Genomic DNA, 15367 nt, shown 5'->3' with positions numbered 1-15367 from the left:
AGAGGAAGAGATGAGCGGGTGGCTGCCGCAGGCCGCAGAGGCGAGAGCTCAGAGACGAGGGTTTTGTAAAAAAATTAAATTAAAAAATAAAATATAAATCTAAGATTTTATTTTATATTAATATTAGTTCGGTTTTCGGTTCGGTTCGATTTTTTATATTAGCTGAACCGAGAACTGAACCGAATTCATCGGTTTTTTGTTTTATAAACCCAAAACCGAACCGATATCCATCTAAACCGAACCAAAGCAATCTAAATTCTACGGTTTGATTCGGTTCTCGGTTTGAACCGAATTAAGTTGCACCCCTACACTTAACCAAAGCAGAGGAATTTGCTTTGATTATCATGAATATGATGCTCTCCTTTCCCTTTCCTTTAGAAAGGAAAAACATAAGGAACTCCAGCCAGGTCTCTCTCCCCATCTCACTCTCTCTACTGTATTGTATTTGCTTATCTGTAATATGGGTTTCTCTTAGAGATTAGTGTTTTTGGTTTTAAAATCTTTTTTTTTTTTCTTCTTTCATAATTGAAAAGTTTATCATCTTTTACAGTAAAACTTTGTTGAGGAAAAATCAGGGATTGAGGAGGTAAGCCCTCAAACAAACCATCCAATCTATGGCATTCTTCTTTTTAGGACCTTTCCAACATTATTAATTTCTTTTTTCAAGTTTTTATTTACAAATTGGAGGCTTTTCGAAGTTAAGGTAAGATTGAGAGCAGTCACTCTCTCCTTGATTGGAATTTACTCTCTTAAAAATAAATAAATTTTTTTTTTTTTGGTATTTTGTTATGTAATATTTGTGTTGATGGAATTGCAGGGCAATCATTGAGTACATGGAGTTGGTTTTAGAGGAGAAAGATTCTGTAGATTGGATTTACAGAGGAGAAGGAGCTGCCAACATTGTCCTTGGTTACATCGGATCGAACCCTGCTTTTGTATGTCCACCATTTGATTAATTGTCTACCTCAACCTCATTGTATTATTCGTAACTGTTGTATGGATAAAATGCTTGATGTGGGTTGAAAAGTGGTGGTTTTGATATAAGGATTCTATAGTGTTTTCTTAGAACACATGCAAGAAGTTTGGAATCTTTCATTTTCATGGACCTTATCTAAGAGAGATCACTTTGGTTGAATTTCAATTAGTGATTGGAAGATTGAAACCAAATGAGTTGTTTCATGTTCGTATTGTAATTGGTACCCATTGTACATAGAAAATTTTGGATGAACTTAGGGTTTTAATAAATGAGTTTGGTGTAGATATAGAGTTTCAAAGGAGGAGAACTATAATTTGAAGAAAAAGAGAAACCCATTCTTTATTGCAATTTGTTTGTTATTCTATTCAATTGATATGTCAACTAGTTTGCAACCCAATTTATAAGTACTTTAGCATCACAAAACTTTTATCTCAGACCTTGTAACACAACTATTCACTGCCCCACTTAACCTCTAAAACCATGCCTTTAGTAATTGTTTCAGCTTATGATGGCACACTCATGGTTTACTTTGGCTGTGTCTTTGACGTACCTGAGTAACATAAATTACGATTATGCAAAAGAGACAATGACATGGAAGAGAGCTTAAGTGATGTTCGTCCTCGAACTTACTACTGGAAATCTTAGATTTGGTTGCGACATGAACTAAGGGAGATTTTACTGGAAAAAATTCTGAAAAAAGTCATTTGATGGAGATGGAATTTTATATCTATTCATTGAATGATAAAAACAGGTTAAAATGTTTAGACCCATAGCTGTTGGTTTGACACATTGCGAAGCAACTTTGAGATCGTGGGTTCAAGTCCAGCTTACCCATCAAAAATAAAAATAAAAAACTGGTTAAAATTTCCCAGGTTTATGCAAGTTCATTAAAGAAAAATAGGGAAAACGCTTCAACGTCTTTTCCATCTAGATAGTATTATGTACAAACCTCATGTATACAATGAACTTAATGAAATTGTACCTTCTAACCATTTCTTGTTTCTGTTTGGTATTATCCATAATTGGATTGATTGCAACAGGTTGGAAAAGTGATACGCGTAGAAAAGGTTCCCAAGAGCCGAAACCAATGCACAACTCCAACCTCAGATTTTTCCATCCATGAAAACCTTTTATGGAGAGATACCAAAGACATTGTGTCATCCACGTCAAAGGAAATTGCCGAGCGACTATTTGTGCTGAATGTAATGATCCCTTTGTTAGGCTCTGAACATGTCGATGCTGGGGTATGTTCTTGCAAGTGTCACTTGAAGTAGTTTTGATCCAATTTCATTTTGTAATTTGGTAGGATATCCTTCTAGTTTGATTTGTGTCAATTGTGACTTAGACATGTAGGTCTTGGTCACCTTCAGATAACTAATCATATTCACCCTAAAGTGCTTGCTAATATTGTTCAATCCTTGAGACAGAACTTGTAAAAGTTAGGTATCTATATGTCATCTTATTTTGATGTATTCTAAGCATATTAGCTCATATATCCATTCATGGTCTATTTAGTTTAGCGTATTAATTTAATCATACATATTTTAAAAATAAAACATATATAATAATGTGTGCAACACTTTTAGGAAATCAACTGAATTCTTGTTTTTGTGCTTTTTCTAGCCTTCCTTGTTTTTTCTTCTTGCCAAGAATAATTCTGAAATGTGTAACCTTAGTTTTCAAATTCATTGAGGTGACACAGAAATCAACTGAATGAGCTCTGCTCAACCAGTTCAATAACATCAAGGCATAGGATGAGACTAGAATATTGATAGACTTCTTGTGAATTGTCCAACCCATGGAAAGGTATGGGCGAGTTCAAATGACCTTTATGCTTGTAAACGTTTGATATGGACAAATTTTACTAGGATACGAGATACTAATGGGAACAAGTACTTGAAATGCCGATTAAGCTGTCTGATAAATGATGATTCATTGCAAACTAAAATGTTAGACCCCACATTTGATCCCATTGAAATGTAATCGGGAAAGTTATGGAAAAATATTTAACTTATTTTAAGGTGGACTAATTTTGGCTTAGAAATCATCATTTCCATTTCCTTTTTCCCTTCATCAAGTCCTGTCTGTACTTGATATCAAGCTTCTGAGGGGCCTGGTTTATTTACTAGTTACTACCAACGAGAACAGTTGAACTTGGACCATGCATTTGGTGGGCTCCACTAGGATGAACTGTAACTTATATATATTTGATAGGTTTATTAATTGTGTCATTTGGCTATCTTGACTGTCCATCCAAAAGAGAAAACAAGCAAAAGCTAGAGCTTCTAGTAGTATAAAAGTATTCAAGAAAGATAATTCTTCTAACAATTACGAATGCTTGCTTTGGATAGTGATTTTAGGTTATTTACCATCTACCAGGAGGCCCCACCAATTGAATGGGTTTATTTCAAGTCATTGGTTTGACTTTGCCATATGTTCAACATAACATCACCTAAGTTATATGTTCATGAGTGAAAATTTTCCCTCTGGAGTATTATGATCCCGAAACATGGTAAAGATCTTTGACATTGAATTCGTGTAACATGGCAGATGCGTGTCCTCGTGTCCAGAGAATTCCTGGAGGCAGTCGGAAAGAATATTCTCTGTCAGCGTCCTGCATGGCGAGTCGATGCTGCCAATATTAATACCCTTAGTGATTCTGCAATTGTGATCTCTGATCATACAATTTTCCCCCACGGTAAATACCTCTCATTTAAAATTAAAAATTTGTATTTTGATATAGGAATAGAAGCTGTATGGTTTTTATATTTTACGAAAATTGGATGCAAAAATGGTATAACACTTACCTAGGTTTGATATATAGTAATGCCCTACATATTTCAGCTATTGAGCAATTCTTCCTTTGAAGGCATAGAAGAAGGGTTTCTTTTCTTTTTTCTTTTTTATGCACAGAAGCAGGAATTCAATTTATCGTAGAAGAGATGCTTATCTATAAATATGATCGTATTAGCTATTTGACAGAATAGAAAAAATTTGAAGAGAAAAACCCAATAATGCTGCACCCAGATTTTCGTCAATGACATCATCATTTCCTTGTCTCAACTATTTGGGGTTGCAACATGTATCCTATTTTACCAATTTACTTGTAAGGCACTTTGTTGAATTTGTATTAGCCAATTCAAACTTCTTGAGACATATTGTGACCAATGAACAACCACATAAATTGTTTTATGACGGTAGCTTTAGAAATACTTTCTTCAGTTTTTAAAACAAAATAATGAGACTTTTTTCATTTAATTATGGAAAATTGTACTTTTTTTTTATCTGTAGAAAATAGCTCATAGTTGCCTTGCAATATTTCAAAAGTGAATGGATGTTATCCTCTCTTTTTTCTTCATTTCAGGTATTCTTAGAGAGGATCCTTGCATAGCAGTTGAGATAAAAGTACTTTTCTAATCTTCTCGTATTTTTCATATATAAATCTGCTCCTTTCTTAACCATAATCTCTTCTGTATAACTCTTTTTTTGGTCTGCTTCCATGTTTGCATTTGAGAGAGCAGCCAAAATGTGGATTTCTTCCATGCTCAGAATTTATAGCTGAAAGAAATGCTACAAAAAAGAGAATAACACGTTTTCAAATGCACCAGGTCCTGAAGCTTCGTCAAGGAGAGGTAATGTGTCCACCTAACCTAAATCTTTTTCATTTTATTTTCATAAGAAAGCCCTTCAAATTAAACTATGTGACCCTAGTCATAATTTCAATATGTTGCTTTATCTGACAATGCAGAATGAGTAGAGTTTATTTTTTTTATTTTTTTGTATAAACAGAAAGATGAAAAGTAAGACACTTTCCTGAAGATAATAGAAAAACCATATCATTTTATTCTGGCACTACCTTGTATTATTTTAGAGCACCCTACAATTTATCCACAACTATTTAACATTCATGGAATTTAGTAAGTTTCAATTGTAGAACAATTAAACTAATCAACACTAAGAAGAATCAATCTTGGTATTGTTAGCTGAGATCTTGCTCCATCTGCGTCTTCAACGTACAATAATCTACTAAATTATGAACCATTGGGCTTAGATCAATAGCTCAGTAGGTTTGAGACATTGCTAAGCAACTTGGAGGTCGTGGGTTCAAGTCCAGCGTACCCATCAAATTTTTTTATGAACCACTAACAAAAGGTTCTAATTAGGCGTCGTAGATAGTAAATTGTAAGGTTTAAATTGAAATGATCGAGCAATTTCGCTAACTTTGTTATTTAACTTTCTTTAATTATACCTAATACATATTTCGAATTGTATCTCAGATATCACATCTAAGTATCTACAATCCTCTTGATCTGTTCTCTGGATCAGTTGATAGAATAAATAAGGCTATCAAGGCACTCTTCACCACCCCGCAGAACAATTTCCGCATATTCATAAATGGTTCTCTCGTTTGTGGAGGCTTGGGGGGTAGCACGGACAATACTAATTTCATTATTAATGATGCATTTGAAGATATGATTGAGGGTATCATTCGGGCGGATCGTGGCCTAAGATTAGAGAGTTTTCTACGGCTTGTTTCTGAGACAATTTCCAGATCTGGGGTATTAGATCGGCTTCTGGAAGCCCAAAAGCTTGATTCATTCGACATAGAAGGGGCAATTCATGCATATTACAATATTGTTTCCCAGCCTTGCAAAGTATGTAGAGACTTGGGAGATAGCGAGCTCTCAAAAAGATACTTGTCACTGCATTCTATTTCATTGGAAGAAAGCTTGAAGATTGTGAGGAATTATTTGATAGCTGCAACTGCAAAGGATTGTAGCTTGATGATCAGCTTCAGACCAAGAGCGAAAGAGGATCTAGTGTCCACATATAGTACTCTATACCTAGAATCCACTAACCAAAGCTTTGATTACAAGGTACACAATCGTTTCGACATCTTAATTTTGTTGTGTGATTAGTGTCCCATCTGTTGCTCTGAATTGCATAATGAATTAATGATTGTTGAATTACCATGTTCCTCTAAACACCCTACTAAATTTCTATGCGATTATCATTGTACGGCTTAAAATGGGTCGGGTTTGGGGTGGATCTAAGTGTATACATATAAATATCCATATTCATATCTGAATTCGAATCCGACTCTGATCTTATTAGCTAAAACCGTATCTGAAGAATTTTGCTTGCACTAAATACAGATCTGAATCCGACCTGACCGACCAATTTGGTTGATTCCGGTTGGATAATTTTGGACTGTTCTACATTTTTTTTTTCTAAATTTCTTTTTTAATTGCTATACTACTTTACCATTATAATTCTTTTAATTAATACAAATTCATGTTATATTAAAGTAGTAGAAATTTTATTGTTTTTAATTTTTTTTTTTAAGTAGTAGAAAAATGATAATTTGAAAAACATAAAAATATAATTTTCAAAGCAATATATCATTCAGATCTAGGCGAATATAAGGATGAATCCATATCTGACCCGGATAAAGGGACATCAACCCATTTTTATTTAGAATTACTCCAAGGGTCCAAGCCCACTAAATTCAGATCACTCAGATTTTGGATAAAACCCGACCCATTTTATACCCTATGTCATCGGCAGACTCCCTTTCCATCCGTCAAGGGAGTGATACTCCTCAATTTAACAGGCGAGTGGTTTCGGCTCCTCTGTTTGCCCACTTAGCAGAAATGAATAGAAGCTCAAGCCTTAAGGCTTGGCATTGTATAATAAATGATTTCTGAAAAGTGTGTTGATTCAGTAAGGGTAAAAGACACAAATGTGTTGGCTTGAGTGAAGTTTGATTTTTTTAATTTCCTGAGATGATTTCTGTTGAGCTATGTCTTCTATTCCTGATTGGTGACTTCAGACTATGTTGTGGACAGACATGGGGGTCGAGCTCAACTTGACTTTCTCTTCCAAAATTCTTCTAATTAGAGGTCTTTGTCAATTTTACCCCTAGGAGTCACATGTGTATACTTTCTCTTGTTTTCGTGTTGCCCCAGAAATGAGAGTAGCACGAATAGGTTGAGAGAAACTGCTGCTTTCGCCTGTGTATGTAGGTCAATTATTACCGAACCAAGTATATCTTGTGCCTTGTGTGATTGCTCTTTGTTATCTGTATTATTATTAATTTTATACTTCAATCCACGGTTTTTCTGTAAAATTTCATACTATATGCATTACAATTTGTTGTAATTTCATTTCCTCTATTGGATAGATTGAAGTTCATTTGCTTTTTGAAATAAGAGCACCACCTTACTGCTGTATCTTTTTTTATTGCACTGAAATGCTATTTAATCTGAAATTTCTTGTAGGCTTATTTCATTGACCTCGACATGAAACCTTTGAAAAAGATGGTTCAGTACTACGAATTGGACCAAAAGATAGTGAGCTACTACACTGAAATGGAGAAAGATGGAACATCAGATGTCTGATTCTATGAGTATCAGCAAATACACCTCACACGGTTCACTACAATGAGTTGGTTGCAAAGAGAGTGAGGTCCTTCAGAACCATCGAGATCAAATCCAACACTATTGTTGTAACCCTTATGAAGCCACATTCGCTGGTTGCCCTTTTTTAAACATCAAGTTAAACATTACTTTCATAAGTTTTTAAAATTGTTTTCGCTTCTTATGTTCTGTTCTTTCATTTTTAATTTACATGCAAATGTATCTTCGCTTCTTATGTCTCTCTTAGCTTCACCTTTGAAACCTCTCTTATAATACAATTTATACTTCATTCCTTTTTTTTTTCTCAGTAAGAATTGAAGTCCCTTTTGTGAAACACCCTAAGCTATGTCCTTGGGCATTGCTGGTCCAGATCATTGGTTGGCCCTTGAGAGATTTACAACATGAATTAAGAAGATCATGCAATTTTCTGGACATATGTTACCTGGTTTGCTCGGTTAGAACTTGGCTTCATGGTTTGTTTTCCATTTTACTTCTGTTTGTTACTTCAGTTTGCTTATATACATAATTCATGCTTGTAAAAAAAAAAAAAAAAACTATATTTTAATACCATTGTCTTATTGTGTTGAAGTTTTATATTAACCAAATTATAACCATTAAGCATTTGTATCTTGAAGGTGCCAACTTAAGCTAAATTTAAAAAGCTTGAGGCATGTTGATACCTTGACTTGAGTTCAAAATCTGTTGAACACACTTTGACCTCTGTGACCACAGTATTCATGTTTCGAAAAGGAAACAAATAAATGTTGATTTAGTGCAATTAGAAGACAGTAATTATAATAAGATATACTCTTCATGAATTAATTAACTTAAGAGAAGGTGCTAGTTAGCTTTGTTGGTATAGTTTAAGGGTTCAATTCCCACAATCAGGAGTTTTTTATCTCATTAAAGAAAGGCTTACAAAGAAACTCTTGCATGGTTAAGGGTTCAATATACCTTATTTTCATTAAAGGATACCCTGTTGGTCTCCCTTTGTATGCAAATAAAATAAGTTTTTTCTTTTCTTATTTATATCTGATTATAAATAATCTTATTATAAACTATATTATTTAGCACAAAATTTTTTTTTTATCAGAAGTGAAAATATAGTATTTTTAAATAGTTTAGAAAAACAGATGGTGGAACAAAATAATTTAGATAAGGTTTTTATAATGGATGGTTTCATCACTATGATTTGGGGGCAACAAGAACTTTATAACTGGGAATTATTATTCTTGTAAAAAGAACTTTCAGATAATCCACGAGAATTTACATAAAAAACTAATAAATTACTTTGAAGCTCTAATAAATATAATATGCTTCTCTACAAAGGAGGAAAATAAACATAAAGATACCATTTATTTCATCACAAAATCCCACTATAGAATTCACATAATGTTTTTATATTATTCAATAAATGTCATAAGCTTCACCATACAAATGACTAATTGAAATAACACAGATCATGGTACTAGCCCTCGTCTTCAGGAGGATTTTCAAGCCTTATTTATATTTGGACCAGAAACCATATCGGTATTGGGTTCTGTCCAGGAACAATACCATTGTTCCTCCGTGTCACACCAATCTTCCCGACAATAGTTACTCGCGAAAGTGTGATATTATCCAGTCCAAAGAGAATAAAATACGACATTGATCCCATGGAACCTAGGGATGTAGATCTTATTCTCTGTTCTTTTCACAGTTGCAGGTGCCGATATTGATGTGGTATGATTAATGAACAACATTCCATCTCAGACTTGTCCAACTTAAAAACTTCAACTGGGCTACCTGAATGACGAATAAAAATGGATAGGATCTCTCCATCGCACTCTACAATGAAATCTTGGGTCCTATTACTTTTGGAATGACCCTCCAAACATGTTCATCTATATCCTCTTTTGGATTGAAAGCTCCTAGCTTTCCATCTTGGCCCAGAATATATAAAACATTGTCGTAGAAAACAGGATTGCAATGAGATGCCTTGAATGGTACTTCATTATCCAAAAGGTATGAAGTCCAAGTATCTTCCCCACGACCACTAACTGCCATCGAAATATACTTGGGTTCGTTTACTTCGTGAGCAAAAACTAGGGGTGCAACTTGATTCGGGTTGGTTCGATTTAGAGCAAAATCATAACCGAACCGGCCAAAGTCGATTCCATTATATAAGAATCAGAACCGAACCAATTTGATCTAGAACCGAACCAACCCAAACCGACCTTAATTCGATTTAGTTCGATTCTATGGATTGTAAAAAAAAAAAAAAAAAATTTACACAAATTTATCAAAAATTATGTAAACACATTAATTAAGTTGGATTTGAACCGAATTGCTAAATTATGTGTACAAATTTATCAAAAATTTGTCAAAAATTATGTAAACACATGATGAATTTGTGTAAATTCGGTTAGATTAATTTCAAAAAAAAAAAAAAAAATTGACTTTCTAAAAATTATCGAAAAAATTAATTTTTCTCCAAAACCATAAAACCCAAACCCATTCCAAAACAAAATGAGTTTCCATGAGAGGTACCTGCTGCCGCATGCCGAGAGAGAGAGAGAGAGAGAGAGAGCTACAACCCACAACCGATCGTCAAAATTGAGATGCAAACATAGCCGCACTGTCACACAAATAGCAAAAGACTCGAGAGAGAGAGAGAGAGAGACAAAGAGAGAGAGAGAGAGGTGACCGTCGACAATCAGAGTTGAGCCCACAACCGCACGATCGCTGCAAGAGACGAGAGAGAGAGAGAGAGAGTAGAGAGAAGTGGGAACCGAAATATGTTAAGGGTTTAGGTTTTGTTAAAAAAATAAAAAATCAATTATAAATTTAATATTTTATTTTATATTAATAGTGTTTCGTTTTTCGATTTTGTTTGATTTTTTTATATTATTTGAATTGAGAACTGAACCGAATTCATTGGTTCTTCATTTTTTAAATCCGAAATCGAACCGGTAACAATTTTAAACCGAACCAAACCAATCCAAATTGCACAGTTTGGTTCGATTCTCAGTTTGAACCGAATCAAATTGCACCCCTAGCAAAAACCATGCATTCTGAGGAAGTTGGTGGCGACGAAAAGGGCATACTAGACAAGTCAAATTCAAGAAAATCTATCTTAGTAAGTTGGATGGTTGCCCTGGTGAAGGGATTGAAGAAGAAAACAGCTCGATCGTTTCAAGACATTAAGAACCAACCGTACTTTGAGTGGCCTATAATTTTACCCACTAGTTCTGGAAAGTCCATTTTATAAGCGTCGTTTTACATCGGATGGAAGAACTTAACACACACCACTGTTGTTATATGGGAAGCACGTGAACCATGGACATTGCTTTGAGTTAGATTGGAAGGGAGGAGGGGATGACCTGAGTGAAGGAGTGATAGTTCCCCATGCTTTGCAAGTGAGGCAAAAGTGCATGCAATCACGTAGAAAGAGACGTGACATGATGGTATCTAAAATCTCCCATGGAAGGTCATTCCAAGGCCTCTCCTCTCCATTACCTCTTCTTCGAGAGGGGATATGCTCGACTATAAAATCTTAGACAGAAATTGCTCTTGTCGCCTCTTCCCTCCCTTTACTCCATCCTTCTCAGTTTCCTCCACATTAGCTTTTCGTTGCTTAATCTGTAAAATATAAAAAGTAGATCAAAAGACCTTTAAAAGGTGAATTGAAGCTAATTACAAATTAGTTTCTCAAAAGAAAGAAGATTAAACAAGTAAAGATTGTGAAAAAGGGGATGAAATACCAGTGAACAGACATTGGGGAATATCCAGTATGGCTGGGACCATCCATCCACAATATTGGGACAAGGTAGACTAACCAAGATAGTTTGATCGTACATGTTATATCTGTACAAGCTTCTATCTTTCAGCTCCATGTAATAGATGCAATCTCCTTTGACTCCCAATTCTTCTGCAGAGACTGACATGCAAGTTTTGCTCAACAAGAAAACAACATTGCCTATTGTTTCCACTTTTTCCCATTCCATTGTCGAGAATCCAATTTGAAAACATCAAAAGTCAACTTCTACGGTAAATGTCCCCATGAAAATCTTGATCACTAGAAAGAGTTCTCCATGGTATTCTGCTAAGTTAAATATTCAATTATTTCCTATAATTAGTGTTCAATGACTAATAAATTTGTGTCAATTTTATTCGGTTCCCTTACTTTTTTCTCCTGCGAGTGAACTATGTCTCCTTGTTGTACACGTGGGACATTAACCAAGCCATCACTTGAAAGATCAACTACTGGAGTGAGCTCTTTGATGGTTTTAAATCCACAAGAATCCATTGGTGTCTGAGAGAGAGAGAGAGAGAGGAAAGAAATCCAATATACAGATTTCTATTAGAACAACTATCTAAAACATACAAGGGTGTTTAATCCCCCAAAAAATTGCGGGGGAGGGAGTTAAAAAGTGAGAGGGGGAGGGGGGAACACTTTCAAAGGTTCTCATCAATTTGAAAAATACATCTCATCGCATTGAAAAATACCTTTTTACTCAACATGAAAGATTATAATTTTTCCAACCTAATAGTGTTTTATTGAGATAAATTAAAAAAATTAATCAAACTGTGACCAAAATTGACATGAATCAGAGCCAACATAAACAATGGTGCTAAAGATGTAAAGTTCCTTTATGGAAATGGTTATATTCATACAAATTTGCAGTTCTTAGACATGTTATTTACTTGTCCTGATAAAAAAATTACTTGTGAAGAATTCCAGATTAAGTTTGGGATGAGTAATACTGTACACAAGACAAATACTTGTGTTTGATGATCTAATTCCTTTATGTAAATCCTTTCAGCAGTCCAAAAAGGCAAACTTGCAATAATAATTTTTGTTAAAATAAATAAAAACAAATAAATGAATTTCAACATCTAATAATAGAAATGTTTCGCTGAATAGAAATAAGATGATGGAGGGTGCTAGGCCTCTTCATCTTGGGGGGATTTGCAAGCCAGTCAAGTTCTTTTATAGGTGATTCAAGATTGTGTTCAATCCAAGTGCAGAACCATTGTTCTCCTGTGTTATACCAATCTTCTTTAGTATAGTTACCCAAAAAGAGTGGTATCTATTAGTCCAAAGAGAATAAAATACAACATTTTTCCCATTGAACCTAGGGAAATATATCTTGTTCTCCGTTCCCTTTGTCGTCACAGGTGATGCTGTATGACTAAGGAACAACATTTTGTTGCCCAAAGTTTTTAGTTTCACCCATTTCATGTCCAACCTACAAACATAAATTGGTTTGCCCAAATGACCAACAAAGATCGATCACACTCTGGAATGAAACTCTTAGGAATAGAAATATTGGGTCCTATTAATTTTGGGTGGACCATCCAAAAATGTTCCTCTAACTCTTCCTTTGGATCAAAAACTCCTGATTAACCAACATGTAAAGGTCTTTTTTCTCAAAACCTTTGGATCGCTTCATATTGAAGAAAATTTTGACCTCCAACTCACTTAAAAACCCAAACCGCATGTTTTTTTTTTGGAAAAACTCTTTGACTTTTGACTCGGCTAACTCAACTAGTTTGCTTACACATCTCGACACAATGAGTCTTCCCATCAAGCACAAAGGTTTAGCATGGACAGAAATAGTTTTTGAAGTCGCGTCTAAGCCCAACTACTCCTCTAACCCACAACAGCTTTCCAGGGAATTTGGTAGTAAAGACTCAAACAAGTCTAAGTAGACTGGGTTAAAAACTTCCCATGGATCTAACTCATGCATCTTGAGGATTGAGAAGTGAAAGTATAAGATTGTCAACAGTCCCTATCTCTTTTCCATATGTGATAAATCCCCCCTACAAGCATCTGAAGCAATCTTCAAAATAAAAAAATAAAAAACAAATATCTTTCTAAAAAGTAGACGCCTCCATCTGTCACATCCCTTGTGCCGCACAGAACCTTAGCCTCAACAACAGCAGGTTCATTAAAAGCACCATACAAAGATGATGCATTTTTTTTGCCCTTTCTAGTCAACATCTTCAATGCCAGATTAGTAGTTCTAGTCATCTTCTCCAAACAAAACTCTCCACCATGTTCTGAAGCCCATCACCCACATACATCACTAACCTGCTCTCTTGAGCTCGCATTTTTATCTCCTAAGAACCAAAAAAGATCCTCTTTAGAGGAGCTCCCAACTTCCCAACAACAACTCGCAATCCTGGGAACCACCAAACCTCATAGGGACTCTATAAGAGTAACCGCAAAAAATAGTGAGGACTCACGAAATAGCCTTTCCAGTGCCCCCGCTAGAACTATGGCTGAGCTGAAATATTTCTAGAGTTAAAGAGGGGTTGTTTTGTTTTGGGTTTTAATGTTTGGGAAATGAGGAGAGAGAGTAAATTTGGTTTTCCTTGAATTTGTATATCCTGTCTGGAATCTAGATGGATTTGGTGGAGAAGTTCTGATGTTTTCATTTTTTAGATTCATTTTACAGTAGTATGTCTTCCACTTAAGAGCAACGCAGTGTGTCTTCCACTGAATTCACCCGGTACAAACATGATATTCAATGTCTACCATGCTTTAGATCCATTGAAAATGTCAATTTTTATCTTCATCTTGGGCAGATTTTTATCTTCAACCTGTGTTTTTCAGTTCTACTACTCTGTTACTGCAATGGCTTAAAATTGATTATTGGGTGGCTAAAAAGCAACCATTGCAATGGGTTTTTCTTTGTGGTTGTGGTTCTTTTAATCTTCAATTCTCAACTCCATTTGCTTGTTTTAAAATGTTGTTATTTAAAGCATGCAGTTTAGAGTATTTTATAGACTAATTTATGTCTTTTTATGTGTATCCTCTTTTAGAAAAGCAAAATAAGGTTGAGGCTATGAGGAACCGAAGACTCCTACATCTAAAAGCATGATGGCAAAAAAAGAGATATTGTGGAACATTGGAATATTATTGTAGACTTTAGCAAGAACTTGACAAAAAAAGTAGATGGTTGAGAATAACTTTTGCAATAGTCCTTTTAAACAACAAAATTCTGTTTTGGTAATGCAATGATAAAAGTACTTAATGAATTAACAGTGCTTTTATTTAACCAATTACCTTAAATTAAAAGCATGCAAGATGTTAAAATTTCATTTGGATTCTACGTTCAAGGATAATTTCACAAATCATAAACCAATTTTAAATTGGATAATGCTGAAGTGACCTCAGGATCGAACCTCATATCACACTTCTTGATGTGAGAGTGTATGAGAACCATTGATGCTTTTCATCGAGATACGAGTGAAAAAGAATCTTTGGTTCCTATCCACTTTCATGTCAAGAAGTGTGATATGAGGTACCAGATTTAGGTCACTCCAGCATGACTCTTTTATATTTATGAGGACTAAATTCTATGAACTTTGAAAAAAAAAAAAAAAGCATCAAAACAAATTTATTTTTGACCATTGAATTCTACTTTTAAATTTGGAAGTTTGAAAGCCATCTATTCTCACAACTTTGGATCAAGCCTTTTTTTTTTTAATTATTGTTTTTCTTTGGGATCTGAGTTTTTTCACGAAACCTAGAGAATTGTGGTGTTGGATTGTGATAATCCAATTGAGCTCAAAGACCCTTAGTAAGATTTTAAGTCAAACTAAGTTAGTAAGAAAAGTATTTTACTTCTTACCCATGTTCTCTTTCTCTTACACGGTTATGCCGAGAAAATTTTACTTCCCGCTAAGTAAAAAGTAGAAGTCATCTTAATTTGACTTCTACTTTTAAGTGTTTATTTTTGTTTTCATGTAGTAGCTATTGGACCAAGTTTAGAGCCTTCCTGGTAAATGGGTTCAATCATGTTAGTGTGGCAGAAACTCGGGAGAGAAAGCATTGATGCATGCAACACTCATGAGAAAACCAAAAACCAAGAAGAAAAACCAGATATTGCGTCATTTGGTTGTGATGAAAAGACAAAAGGCATTGACTTAATCTTTACTCTTTCTACATGTATACACAAGCAAATTGGGGAACTAAATAAAT

The 15367-nt window shown here is 34.7% G+C and overlaps 2 protein-coding genes across 7 annotated transcripts in view; one reads left to right on the top strand and one right to left on the bottom strand.

Annotated features, from left to right (window-relative positions):
• The first annotated feature begins 218 nt into the window (after nucleotides 1-218).
• Nucleotides 219-7948, top strand: LOC147410252 (inositol-pentakisphosphate 2-kinase-like). Of its 5 annotated transcripts, XR_015175973.1 has the most exons (10): nucleotides 220-407; nucleotides 551-586; nucleotides 818-935; nucleotides 2017-2220; nucleotides 3527-3674; nucleotides 4341-4381; nucleotides 4498-4608; nucleotides 5254-5853; nucleotides 7258-7533; nucleotides 7704-7948. XR_015175973.1 is itself a non-coding variant. In XM_086433231.1 (9 exons), exons 3-9 carry the CDS (start codon nucleotides 834-836, stop codon nucleotides 7375-7377), a joined length of 1326 nt encoding a protein of 441 aa, XP_086289357.1. In that variant the 5' UTR covers nucleotides 220-407; nucleotides 551-586; nucleotides 818-833; the 3' UTR covers nucleotides 7378-7634. The 5 variants fall into 5 exon arrangements, 4 of the variants coding, with proteins under 4 accessions (XP_086289383.1, XP_086289357.1, XP_086289367.1 ...); XM_086433231.1 differs by lacking the exon at nucleotides 7704-7948 and having other exon boundaries at nucleotides 7258-7634; XM_086433257.1 differs by lacking the exons at nucleotides 551-586; nucleotides 7704-7948 and having other exon boundaries at nucleotides 219-407; nucleotides 7258-7634.
• Nucleotides 7949-10492: 2544 nt separating this feature from the next.
• LOC147410250 (uncharacterized) overlaps nucleotides 10493-15367 on the bottom strand; it is a 55776-nt gene continuing 50901 nt past the window's right edge. For both annotated transcript variants that reach the window (XM_086433206.1, XM_086433198.1), the window contains exons 6-7: nucleotides 11139-11314; nucleotides 10493-11016 (exon numbers count right to left, since the gene is read on the bottom strand). In XM_086433206.1, coding sequence (XP_086289332.1) covers nucleotides 10921-11016; nucleotides 11139-11314 — 272 coding nt within the window. In that variant the 3' untranslated portion in view covers nucleotides 10493-10920. The remainder of the gene's footprint in view (nucleotides 11017-11138; nucleotides 11315-15367) is intronic.

This window comes from Akebia trifoliata, chromosome 1 (genome assembly GCF_017979445.1).
Source record: "Akebia trifoliata isolate Shusen 1 chromosome 1, ASM1797944v1, whole genome shotgun sequence".
Classification (NCBI taxonomy): Eukaryota; Viridiplantae; Streptophyta; class Magnoliopsida; order Ranunculales; family Lardizabalaceae; genus Akebia; species Akebia trifoliata.
This window is presented reverse-complemented; position numbering and strand designations above follow the sequence as displayed.

What these genes read in the sequence shown, in the direction of transcription:
- LOC147410252 (XM_086433257.1), top strand. Translation starts at nt 834, where the DNA reads ATGGAGTTGGTTTTAGAGGAGAAAGATTCTGTAGATTGGATTTACAGA. An exon ending in GCATAGCAGTTGAGATAAAA is followed by an intron (nt 4,382 to 4,497) that starts GTACTTTTCTAA and finishes TTGAGAGAGCAG; the next exon opens with CCAAAATGTGGATTTCTTCC. An exon ending in TGAAGCTTCGTCAAGGAGAG is followed by an intron (nt 4,609 to 5,253) that starts GTAATGTGTCCA and finishes ATTGTATCTCAG; the next exon opens with ATATCACATCTAAGTATCTA.